This window comes from Oncorhynchus keta, chromosome 10, assembly GCF_023373465.1.
Source record: "Oncorhynchus keta strain PuntledgeMale-10-30-2019 chromosome 10, Oket_V2, whole genome shotgun sequence".
In the NCBI taxonomy this organism is placed as follows: Eukaryota; Metazoa; Chordata; class Actinopteri; order Salmoniformes; family Salmonidae; genus Oncorhynchus; species Oncorhynchus keta.
The window spans coordinates 67,614,824-67,628,122 of NC_068430.1; the positions used below are offsets into that span (position 1 = coordinate 67,614,824).

The window sequence follows — 13,299 nt, forward strand, 5'->3', positions numbered from 1 at the left end:
GTTCTGGTCAAGATTCTAGAAGCCGTGTTTAGCACTAATTGGAGTTTATTTAGTGCTTTATCCGGGTGGCCGGAAAGTAGAGCATTGCAGTAGTCTAACCTAGAAGTGACAAAAGCATGGATTAATTTTTCTGCATAATTTTTGGACAGAAAGTTTCTGATTTTTGCAATGTTACGTAGATGGGGAAAAGCTGTCCTTGAAACAGTCTTGATATGTTCGTCAAAAGAGAGATCAAGGTCCAGAGTAACGCTGAGGTCCTTCACAGTTTTATTTGAGACAACTGTACAACCATCAAGATTTGTCAGATTCAACAGGAGATCTCTTTGTTTCTTGGGACCTAGAATAAGCATCTCTGTTTTGTCCGAGTTTAAAGTAGAACATTTGCAGCCATCCACTTGATTAGCCCTCCCTAGAGGCAGACTGGCTATATTTTGGGCAAATGTAAGATGGGCTGGTCCATTTTTAGCCCCGTGGGTCTGTCTAACTTGGGTTTTTGCACAACATGATCATTATCTGGATAATAAAAATTAGCCAGTGTGCTAAAAATGCTAGTGCCGATTTCTGGTCCCAGTCTTCCCCTGGCCCTCCCCGAATCCTAACCTCTAATGTTTGTCAATCAAGTCGTGTGATGCTGCCACCACCATGCTTCATCGTAGGGATGGTGCCAAGTTTCCTCCAGACGTGATGCTTGGCATTCAGGCCAAAGAGTTCAATCTTGGTTTCATCAGACCAGAGAACCTTGTTTCCCATAGTCAGAGTCCTTTAGGTGCCTTTTGGCAAACTCTAAGAGGGCTGTCATGTGCCATTTACTGAGGAATGGCTTCTGTCTGGCCACTCTAACATAAAGGCCTGATTGGTGGAGTGCTGCAGAGATGGTTGTCCTCCACAGAAGAACTGTAGAGCTCGGGTTCTTGGTCACCTCCCTGTCCAAGGCCCTTCTCCCTTCGTTGCTCAGTTTGGCCGGGAGGCCAGCTCTAGGAAGAGTCTTGCTGCAGAAATGTTTTGATACCTTTCCCCAGATCTGTGCCTTGTAGAAACAAGGATGATCAATGGAAACAGGATGCACCTGAGCTCTATTTCGAGTCTCATAGCAAATGGTCTGAATACTTATGTAAGTAAGGTATTTCTGTTTTTTTATGTTTAATACATTTTCAAAAATGTCTGTTTTTGCTTTGTCATTATGGGGTATTGTGTGTCGATTAATTAATTAATTAATCAATTTTATAATAAGGCTGTAATAAGGCTGTAACGTAACAAAATGTGGAAAAAGTCAAGGAGTCTGATTACTTTCCGAATGCACTGTATGCTGTACATACATTGTCATATCTACTCTATGGCTCTGTAGAGCGGTGCTTCTTAATCTATTCCTGGATGTGTGCGTGTCATGATATCACTTAAGTATCAGCTGTCTCCTTTCCAAATGATTATGTTCCCATGATCATACCCTGATGAAGACAGCTTGTCTGTCAAAACGTTGGATATTAGTAGGTTGTTAAATTATTGCACCTGAGCTCCTAGTGTGCGGCTCTCCTTTAATTTGTAAGTGTTTTACTTCCCTAGCCAGCACCTCGCTGAAATAGGTGTACGTTTCTTTCGCCTCTAGATTATGCTCCCACACACACCACATCGGCCTCCTCATGAGAGCACATGGTCGTGGCAAGCCATCCATTATTAAACACACACACACAGCTCTGAGAGAGGCGGAGGCTGCTGGGAATTTCACCAAATATCTAACGTCCCAAAGCTCTGGCTCTCTATCAGCAGTGTGTGTAGGAGAGGTCATTCAGTGTTGTGACTGCCACACACACACACACACACACACACACACACACACACACACACACACACACACACACACACACACACACACACACACACACACACACACACACACACACACACACACACACACACACACACACACACACACAAAAAGCATCCACACACTGCTGTCCACACAGAATCCACACAGAATCCACACACTGTGTCCTTTATGCCCACAGGGCCCGTACTCAGCACTGACACATGTGGGTGCCACAGAAGTTCTCCATCTCTCTGTACCAGTTTGGTGGACATACTTTAACTATCCCATTTATACCATAGCGACGATAGCATGCCAAAACTAGGCCCCCAAAAAAACAGTGTGTTTCAGCCTCAGATATTATGAACATATTGGTTTAAAACCCCTACAGTGGATGTATCCATAGAAACAAATCCCCAAACAGAATCAAATCTATGAGTTGTTTTGTTGAAGCAGACAAGAGCCCTCATGCTGTAGTGAGAGAATCATTCTAGTTGACAATGAGACAAGGGTGATATTGATTGGCTTGTGGAGAAGCAAGGCCCTGTCCAAATACACAAGGACGTTCCACTGGAGATTAAAAGGACTATTCATTTTCCAGCGCTAACCAGTCCCAGAGGGATGCTTCCGTACACTCTCTCTCACTCACTCACGCACACACACACACACGTTCCTATGAGAAGACATCCCGTTGTCTCATAACAATGGCACAGACAAATACACGGATCACTGTCATTCTCTAGACAACCACAAAGGAAAACAAAGAACGCAATGCTGTTTTCACTGAGCTGCTGCACTGTACACTCAATTCCAGCTTAAAGGCGGGAAAACAAGCCAAATCCTGCTTTTATGTTGATGAAAACATAAGGAGTTAAGCAGCCAAAATGTGGTCAAACAGAGGGGTGGTTCAAGTCATAAGTGGCTGGGGAACGGCTTCGTCTTTAGTCAATGGTAACCTACTAAAGTTGTCCTAGACCCCCTAAAAACAATGACTAAAATAATACAAATGAAATGAGTTGTCCTAGACCTACCAGACAGAGCAGCTAGTCCTACCTGTAGGGTTCGTGGAGTGATGTCCTGTGGTGTTTCTGGGCTGATATGTGCATTCTGTTTGTGTTGTTGTCGATTGGAAGCAGTGTTGTTGACCCCAGTGAAGGGATTACATTGTGGAGGGGTGTAATATGTCAGACTTATCACAGTTAGACAGGTCACGACACGGCCGGCCAGATAGATAGAGAGGAGAGGAGGGACACCGCCAAAGCCTGTTAGGGATCCTGCATCATCGTTGCAGGATCTCAGCCAATGATGACGATGCATCAAATGTGTCAACTGCCAGCACATGGCAGCAGGAGCCAAGCAATGCTGGATCAATACTGAGACATCATCTACAAAAGGTTTACAGGAGGTTTATTGGGGTGTTCTCTAGAGCCAAAACCAGTGAATAGCACAGCTGCAACACAGTTGGCCAAGTCTCGGATGTTGTAGTAAAGCCTACGTGCTAACTCCTTTCCCTCCAGAAGCATATTATACCCATTCAATATAGGGACTTTAAAAAAATGTTGTTGTTGATAGAACATCTCAGAGTAGGAATGCTGATCTTGGATCCCCAGTTTGACCTTTTAGATCATAATTCATGAGATTAATGAACAATCTACCTGTTTAAATGGCCTCCTACTTGCTCTGGTTAGAAACAGATAATATGACCATAAACTGTATATTGCCATCCCCTGTCCTCTAACTGACGGCTGTGTGTTGTGACCCAGCAGGATAGAACACCTGGGTCTGAATAATGGCCATGCAGCTGCTGGTGGGAGTAGTCCCTCTAGAGATGGTCCATGGACTTTATGTCACTGTACTGTACTGGCAGGTGAGTACTGGATTAGGTAGGCACAGGTATGGGACTTTACAAAATGTCAACCCCCCGTATCAGAGAGAACATCTCAGAGTAGGAATGCTGATCTTGGATCAGTTTGACCTTTTAGATCATAATTCATGAGATTACATGAACAGAGGGACCTGATCCTAGATCAGGCCTCCTACTTCCAGGTTAGAAACAGATAATATGACCATAAACTGTATATGAGTGTGGATGCGTCCTGTCCTCTAACTGACGGCTGTGTGTTGTGACCCAGCAGGATAGAACACCTGGGTCTGAATATGGCCATGCAGCTGAAGAACAAAGTCCCTCTAGAGATGGTCCATGGATGCTGATTTATTTTATCTTGTGTCCTTTAATTATTTGTACATTGTGTATACTATATATGTACATACATTCAACCCCGCTATATACCCCACTGTGTTTGGATATATATAGAAATACTATATATATACCGGTCCAGAACAACAGATATATGAGGGTACACACACATGGCAATATACAACAACAGAGAGAGGGGGACCCCACTGTATTAGAGATAGCAGATATAGAATATGACATTTGTAATGTCTTTACTGTTTTGAAACTGTTGTATGTGAAGGTTTACTGTTAATTTTGTTGTTTTTCACTTTATATATTCACTTTGTATGTTGTCTACCTCACTTGCTTTGGCAATGTTAAGACATGTTCCCATGCCAATAAAGCCCTTGAATTGAATTGAATTGAATTGAGAGAGAGAGAGAGAGAGAACCAAGCCTACTGAGATGGTATGCATCAGAGAGAGGAAGAGGACCAAGCCTCCTGGGATGTTATGCATCAGAGCGAGGAAGAGGACCAAGCCTACTGAGATGGTATGCATCAGAGAGAGGAAGAGGACCAAGCCTCCTGGGATGTTATGCATCAGAGCGAGGAAGAGGACCAAGCCTCCTGGGATGCTATGCATCAGAGAGAGGAAGAGGACCAAGCCTACTGGGATGTTATGCATCAGAGAGAGGAAGAGGACCAAGCCTACTGGGATGTTATGCATCAGAGAGAGGAAGAGGACCAAGCCTACTGGGATGCTATGCATCAGAGAGAGGAAGAGGACCAAGCCTCCTGGGATGTTATGCATCAGAGCGAGGAAGAGGACCAAGCCTCCTGGGATGTTATGCATCAGAGAGAGGAAGAGGACCAAGCCTCCTGGGATGTTATGCATCAGAGAGAGGAAGAGGACCAAGCCTCCTGGGATGTTATGCATCAGAGAGAGGAAGAGGACCAAGCCTCCTGGGATGTTATGCATCAGAGAGAGGAAGAGGACCAAGCCTACTGGGATGTTATGCATCAGAGAGAGGAAGAGGACCAAGCCTACTGGGATGCTATGCATCAGAGAGAGGAAGAGGACCAAGCCTACTGGGATGCTATGCATCAGAGAGAGGAAGAGGACCAAGCCTACTGGGATGTTATGCATCAGAGAGAGGAAGAGGACCAAGCCTACTGGGATGTTATGCATCAGAGAGAGGAAGAGGACCAAGCCTACTGGGATGCTATGCATCAGAGAGAGGAAGAGGACCAAGCCTACTGGGATGCTATGCATCAGAGAGAGGAAGAGGACCAAGCCTACTGGGATGCTATGCATCAGAGAGAGGAAGAGGCTTTCAAGGCAAATGTCATCGCTTGCTCCCTCGTGACATTAGTTGCTAATGTCATTTGAGTGCCCAGGGCTCCCCTCTCCCTCCTCTCTCCCCTCTCCCCCCTGGCCCAGTGCGGCTTGGCTCAGCATGGCTCAGTGCTCACTAGATTACCATGTGACCATGGGGTATGTTCTACACTGCCTGCTTATCATGCAGTGTACATGAGGAGTGGAGCGATAATCCAGCTTTAGCTTGAATTACCTCTGGAGCCAAACAAACATTATCAGGGATTTCTGCCTGCTGCCCTCTGGAAACTAAATGCTCAGGAAACATTCAGAGTGGAAATATTTGGATGAAAATGGTTGATGTTTGGGGATATTTAGCAAGGATATAACACCCTGTGGGTGGGAAAACTGTAGAAGGGCAGAGGATTGCCAGCAGAGAGTGTAATTTTGTACCTTTTATTTAACTAGGCAAGTCAATTACGAAACAATTCTTATTTACAATGACGGCCTAACCCGATCACGGCCGGTTGTGATACAGCCCGGGATTGAACCAGGGTCTGCAGTGACACCTCTTGCACTGAGATGCAGTCCCCTTAGACCGCTGCGCCACTAGGGAGCCCTATTCCATGTGTGTGTGCAAAGTTTGTGTGTGTGTTTATTTTACGGCGTGTGTGTTGGTGGAGTTAAATATTGTATGATGTTTTATATCTGGTTGTGTATGAAGATGGGTGTGTACACAGAAGCCTTTTGCCCCAGCTGTGGTGGCCTGTAGCTAAAACCCCCTACACACACACAGTGGTGGTACTGAGAGAGCCACTGTCCCCACGGCAACCTGCTGGTTAATTAGATATCGACCCACTGCAAGTGTGTGTGTGTGTAGAGGGAGGTTGTCTTCTGTGTTGTTTTGTCTGGGATAATGTTGTTATGGTGGAGATAAGTGCTTAGCTGTACCAACCGGGTCAGAGGTCAATAGGGACCCAGGTGTCCAGCGAGATGTCAATACTCAATATGGGCTTTTAAGGCTGTAATACAAATCAAATCACATTCTATTTGTCACATGCGCCGAATACATCAGGTGTAGGTAGACCTTACAGTGAAATGCTTACTTACAAGTCCCTAACCAACAATGCAGTTTTAAGAAAATACCTAAATAAAATCATAAATAAAAGGAACAAATAATTAAAGAGCAGCAGTAAGATAACCCTAGTGAGGCTATATTCAGGGGTACCTGTACAGAGTCAATGTGTGGAGGCACCGGTTAGTCCAGGTGATTGAGGTAATATGTACATGTAGATAAAGTTATTAAAGCGACTATGCATAGATAATAAACAGAGAGCAGCAGCAGCGTAAAAGAGGGGGGACATCCAAATAGTGACTTAGAGAGACTCATGATCGAACGCAGGCACAAACAACAAAAACACACATCATATGTTTTACTATACTTGTTGGGACCTAAAATTGATTTCCATTCAAAATCCTATTTTCCTTAACCCCTAACCCTAACTCCTAACCCTAACTCCTAACCCTTACCCTAATTCCTCCCATACCCTATTTGCAACCCGAAACCTAACCCTTAAGCCTAAAATATTTTTTGTCCTTGTGCAGGCCGGCGAAATGTCCCCTTGGTTTACTACCCTTGTGGGGACTTTGGGGTATTTCCTGTATCCACTCTACCTCTCTCTGATGATGAGTAGCACTGATGCTGTGTAGATAATGTGGCCAAACGTAGTATTCCCTCATTGGCAGCAAGATTCATCACTATGTCCTAGTTTGGAAGTTTAACCAACAAACAAGATAGATGACATGTCAGTTTCTCACCCAACAACTGACCCAGAGGGCCTCCAGAGAGCCTACAAAGGGAAGGAAGTCCTTTAGTGGGTGTGGGGGTTGTTACAGTGGTAAAACAATTATATTAACAGAGATAATTGTGGTAATAATGGTCTTCCTATCTGTCTACACACACACCTTGAGCAGAGGAACCAGAGTGGTGTGTGTTGTCTAACAGGTGTGTGTGTCTCTCTCTCTCTCTGTGTGTGTGTGTGTGTGTGTGTGTGTGTGTGTGTGTGTGTGTGTGTGTGTGTGTGTGTGTGTGTTTCTCTCTTTCTCGCTATCTCTGTGTGTGTTACTGTGTGCGTGTGTGTGTCTCAGGAAACATGTAATTATCAGCTTAGATCTCCATTCAGTGATTGATGCTTAAATACATTTTAATTACACACACACCTGCTTTGATGTCTACTTCAGGAAGAGCACTAACTACTACAGCTCGTTCAGGTATTTCAGATAATACAGTACATTCATACTTTTCTAGTTAATTGATGATGTGATGTACTGTTAAACTTCTAAGTGATGATGTAGTGGTTGCTTGGTCTCAGTGAGTGTGTGTGTCTTCAGTGTCTCGATGCTCTCTCTTTTAGTCTGACAGACAGTACTTCCTCACTGTCCTCCTTCAAGGAATATTAATGTTACACTAAAAAAGGTAGATCCGATTTGTCCTTCATCTCCCTCAAATGCCTGACGGAAAGAAACCGTTGTCAATATGGGAATGGGGCCTCGTGTGTGTGTGTGTGTGTGTGTGTGTGTGTGTGTGTGTGTGTGTGTGTGTGTGTGTGTGTGTGTGTGTGTGTGTGTGTGTGTGTGTGTGTGTGTGTGTGTGTGTGTGCACATATGTACATGTATGTGTAATTGTATGACCTCACATATACAATTTAAGTAGTACTTTAAAGTATTTTTATTAAGTACTTTACATACTTAATAAAAAATACTTTAAAGTACTACTTAAGTTGTTTTGGGGGCATATTTGTACTTTACTTTACTATTTATATTTTTATAATATACTTTTTACTTCATACATTTTATCTGACATCCAACAGTCACATTTTGAATGCTTAGCAGGACAGGAAAATGGTCCAGTTCTCACACTTATCAAGAGAACGTCCCTTGTCATCCCTACTGTTTCTGATCTGGTGGACTCACACATGCTTCATTTGTAAATGATGGCTGAGTGTTGGAATGTCTTCCTGGCTATCCATAAATGACAAAAACAAGAAAATGGTGCCGTCTAGTTAGCTTAGTATAAGGAATGTGAAATGATTTATACTTTTACTTAAGTATATTTGAACAATTACATTTACTTTTGATACTTAAAATATATTTAAAACCAAATACTTTTAGACTTTTACTCAAGTAGAATTTTACTTGATGACTTTTACTTTTACTCAAGTATGAAAATGAGGTACTTTTTCCACCACTGCATGTGTGTGTGTGGCTGGGCTCACCCCTGGCTGTTTTCCTTCCAGAAATAGCAGCCTGATTGTGATGACTTATTATCGAATGGTGATTTAACCTTTTACTGCAGTGGGCTGAGTCAGAGTCACACAGAGTGATTCTTTGTAGCCTTAAACAAATCTACTTGGAAACAAAAGTATACGCCTCACACACATGGTTATGGGCTTAAAATATAGATATAGAGTTGATTGTATTACATTTTGAGTTTGCATCCCAATATTACACTTTATATACGTCACAGAAGACTGAAATATAACAAAACCGTTAGAAATAGAAACACCGGATTTTCGGCTGGATTTTTTAAAATAATGTTGATTTAATTATGAAAAATATGAATGACATTCCACCCGTGAGGCCACTAGGTCATTTGACTGCAGGATAGGGCTACTATTGTGAAGCTCCCATAGAGCAGACTCTTCATGACAGCAGCCATACCTACACACACACACACACACACACACACCCAGTTGAGATTCATTCATCACCCCACATGTTCCCCAGTGCTGCGTAGGCAGGTGCGTCTCATGTAGTTAGCATCCATAATTCAAGAAAGCCAGCCAATGGACGCAGAGCTAAGGAGTGGGGAGAATACACCCCTGTGGTATAGTGTGTATTGTTAGGGGGGCAGGCGTGCGTGTACACTTGTGTCTGCGCACACATGCCTGCATATAGAGTGTGTCAGAACTCCTTTGTCCACACACCTTCCTAGGGAACACAAGGAACTCTCTCTCTCTATGTGTAATTCAATACTCCCCCTCAGCAAGCAGTTCTCTATTGTTCTGGTTGTGTCTGTCGCTCTGGTTGTGTATGTTGTTCTGGTTGTGTCTGTCGCTGGTTGTGTATGTTGATTATTTGATTGATTCTAACCTCTGACCTCTGACCCTGGCAGGCTCCCTGGCCGTCTCTGTCACTGATATGACTGCTCCGGTGGTGGGGTCGTCAGGAGGAGTCTATGCCCTGGTCTCAGCACACCTGGCCAATGTCGTCATGGTAAGGATGTGTGTGTGTTTGTGCGTGCGTGTCAGAGCAGCCCTCTTGTCATGAGATTACTATCATGCTCAGACATTCATCATGTGGCATCAAAGCAGGGCATTCTAGGGCCCAGTCTATGGATTCCATACATTCCTGCCTTTCAGCTTTCCCATTTACAAAGAGTGGAAGGGTGTGTCGACTATCTAGTGTTGAAAGTGTGTGTGTGTGTTGCACGTGAGTGTGTGCACTGCATAGTGTTAGAGTGTAATTAGATAATTGTCATATAACTTGATTTTCTCCCATTCTGAGGCTGCAAGTAAATTCACCTTTGACCTTAGCTGTGCTCTGATTGGTTCAATCCATGCATACTACCCTACAAGGTTATAACCTTAGAAGTAGGGGCCATAAGGCCATACTGCTGTCTATATAATTGGATGGTCCCTGTCATCGAATATTTACACCAGTGGGCCCTTTACAATCCTCTGTGGTGCTTCCTCCTCTCAGACAAATGTCCTACAACACTAAGAATAGGGAGAAGGTCAAGGGTCATCACATGATGTCTTTGTTGGCTCTGAAAGCTATCATGGAAGGGGAAAGATATGTTATTGTTGTAATCTATGTGTCACTCTGAATGTTGACAGTTCTGTAAGTCGCTTTGGACATAGTAAGTGTCTGTTACATTACTATCTTATGTAGGAAATGAACGAGGCTTAGTGTCATGGATTATAGTACCATTATTAATAGGGCCAGGAGTTTTTCCTGGTCAGGTAACATGGTCAGGGACAAACCCAGGTCCATGTTTTCTAACATGGGAAAACTCCTGGCCTGAATCATGAACCCTTTATCTTGCTCTCTCTCTCACTCCTTTTCTCATCAACTCACTCTGCTCCTCTCTCCCCAGAACTGGTCGGGTATGAAATGTCAGTTTAAGCTGTTCCGGATGGCCATGGCTCTGGTCTGCAGTAAGTCTGTCTAAACTCTGAAGTTTCTCTATATTCAAATCCTATCTGAGATACCCCAGTCAGTCCCTACATCACTGTGTGACTAGCCACAGCCTGCAGGTAACCAAAACCAACACGCTGTTAATTTGGATCATTAAAAAACAAAGTCGCTAGAGGGACCTCCGGTCTTGCGTACTGTTACAACAATCTTGCTCTTGACCTAGTTCTTACCGTGGTGGATGTAGGTTTGGAGACAGGAAGGGCCCTGTGGCTAGCAATAGACACTTAGAAAGAACATACCTTACTGGTAGATTAATGTGAGCAACGAGGACGGGTTTGTTGTGGTCTTAACCTTTATGGTACCTAACCAACTTCTTATTTTTCACTTTCTTTCACTATTTTACACTTACAATTTGGCAAGTTACCAAGATTTGTAAGAGATAAACATAGCAGTATTTACAATAAAATAAAATAAAAAAATAACAATATCACTTGTTCACTATGGAAACAGGACTATTACCAGCATTATGGTAACCCTTCTCTCTCCACCCCCGTCAGTGAGTGTGGAGTTCGGCCGTGCCGTGTGGCTGCGGTTCTACCCGCCGGCCTTCCCGCCCTGCCCCAACCCCAGCTTTGTGGCCCACCTGGGGGGTGTGATGGTGGGGCTCACCCTGGGGGTTGTAGTCCTCCAGAACTACGAGCAGCGTCTCCAAGAGCAGTCTCTATTCTGGATCTTCTTCTCCGTCTACTTCCTCTTTGTCCTCTGTGCTGTCTTCTGGAACGTCTTCGCCTACAGCCTGCTGGACGTCCGGCTCCCCCCCATGCTTTGAGCTCTGAGAGGTGGCTACATGAGCTGCCCCCCCCAGCCCCATAGGCCTCTGAATAAGTCTGGTCTCAATAGTGCAGGGCTGCATGCTAAGCCAGTTGGGGTTTTCAGAGAAAACTGAGAGGGCCAACTGCGTACCTCAGATCCGATGGAACATAACAATCTAGGTCCAAGACTTCAGAATTTGTATCTTCATTCTAGAGTACTGTATGGAACAGAGTATGTCGGCATCTCCTCTTAAACCCAATGGTGCCTGTAACTGTAAGAAAGAGGTTCATATGACAGTTAGCTTCAATAAAGGACAATTTCATAGGGTTGGAGATTGTGATGATACCCATGTCTCCAATCTGTCATACTATAGTACTGTTATCTGAAATGAAGCTATGAAATGTTACACTGTACTGAGTACATCTGATGTGACATGGGTTTGTTCCAACTTCCTGGTTTTTGTCTGGTTACCTGACTGTTTATACATTCATCGATGCTATGTGTACATTGTTGCCTTTCACAATATGTCTGGCAAGACAAATGGCTAAAGCAGAATTTCAGGGTGAATTGGCTTACGTTTTTGTTGTTGCCTTTGTTGCCTTTGGTGTGTCTTGCTCTAAGTCTTAACTGTGTCAAGCACTCTTGTGTGTGTGTGTGTGTGTGTGTGTGTGTGTGTGTGTGAGAGAGAGAGAGAGTTCTCACCTATACAGTATGGCATGCACAGTACTGGAGGAGTGGACAGTTTTGGAGGAGTGGACAGTATTGGAGGAGTGGACAGTATTGGAGAAGAGGACAGTATTGGAGGAGTGGACAGTATTGGAGAAGAGGACAGTATCATCCGGGTTACACTGATTTACATTATTTTGTTATGTGCAAATGGATATGGAAGTTGAAACAAAGATAGAAGTGCGGTTCAAACCCTGACCGTGTGTTCCTGACCGTTGCCAAAACCCACCCTTAACCAATAGCATACAAAAGACAGAGCACTACAGAGAACATGTACTGTTTTATTAATAGGGGAATATGTTGCCTTTTGGGATGAGTACTGGTTGAGTTGAATGTCAGCATTCTCCCTCTAGCACAGACTTATTGATAGGTATTCAATATTTAACTCTGTTACAGACTGTGGAAATGGTGCTACATGTAAATAGGTCCCTCCCTCCAGAGTTAGCCTTCAGTTAGTACTGTACTGTCAATGCCCTTATTAAGGAGAAAGCTAAGCCATGTTGTATTGGATGCTGTGTTTGCTTCAACGGGAGAACACGTCGCATCTCAACCAACCAATTCTCAAATTAGCCTGGTCCCAGATCTGTTCGTGCTCTTACCAACTCCATTGCTGTCATTGTCAAGCCACAGATGTTTGGCATGACAATGAGTGACATGGAGTTGACATGGCACCAGGAACAGACTGGCACCCAGTCTAGCTCAAGAGTTTACTTTAACTTAACCTCACGTTATGCCGCTTCACACAAAATAAATAATAGGAAAGACTGTAAGTATTAACAAATTAATATGTTAACATACAATAGCTGGTTGTTGACTCTTGAATTGGTCTACATTGTGATGTGTAAAATATCCTGTCTATTTAACATTTGTTGATTGTATATAATAAGGTCTATGATACGGAACATAGTGGTAACTGACAATATTTTAACATGTGCATATTTTGTAGATTTGATATGTAAATACTGTACTGGAATACATTAAACTGTTTTTATAATGAAACGTATTCTGACCTCTTGGTGTTATTTATGATTCAACCTGCACAAGTGTTTTGAAAGACCATTTTCATTCAATGCCTTTTGTTTTACTGCCCCCCGCACACACACACACACACACACACACACACACACACACACACACACACACACACACACACACACACACACACACACACACACACACACACACACACATACAATATCCCTATTGCACAACTTCCCCAGCCAGACAGTTTTTTAGCAACACATTTCAACTGTGATGACTGTTCAGCAA

At 43.6% G+C, this 13,299-nt stretch overlaps 1 protein-coding gene across 1 annotated transcript in view; it reads left to right on the forward strand.

Moving 5' to 3' along the window:
• LOC118364843 (rhomboid-related protein 3) overlaps positions 1-13,033 on the forward strand; it is a 56,749-nt gene extending 43,716 nt beyond the window's left edge. Inside the window, 5 exon segments of the mRNA XM_052527769.1 lie at positions 3,937-4,025; positions 9,158-9,179; positions 9,456-9,567; positions 10,451-10,511; positions 11,049-13,033. Of these exon segments, the coding sequence (XP_052383729.1) occupies positions 3,937-4,025; positions 9,158-9,179; positions 9,456-9,567; positions 10,451-10,511; positions 11,049-11,320 (556 nt within the window). The 3' untranslated portion in view covers positions 11,321-13,033.
• The last annotated feature ends 266 nt before the right edge of the window (positions 13,034-13,299 follow it).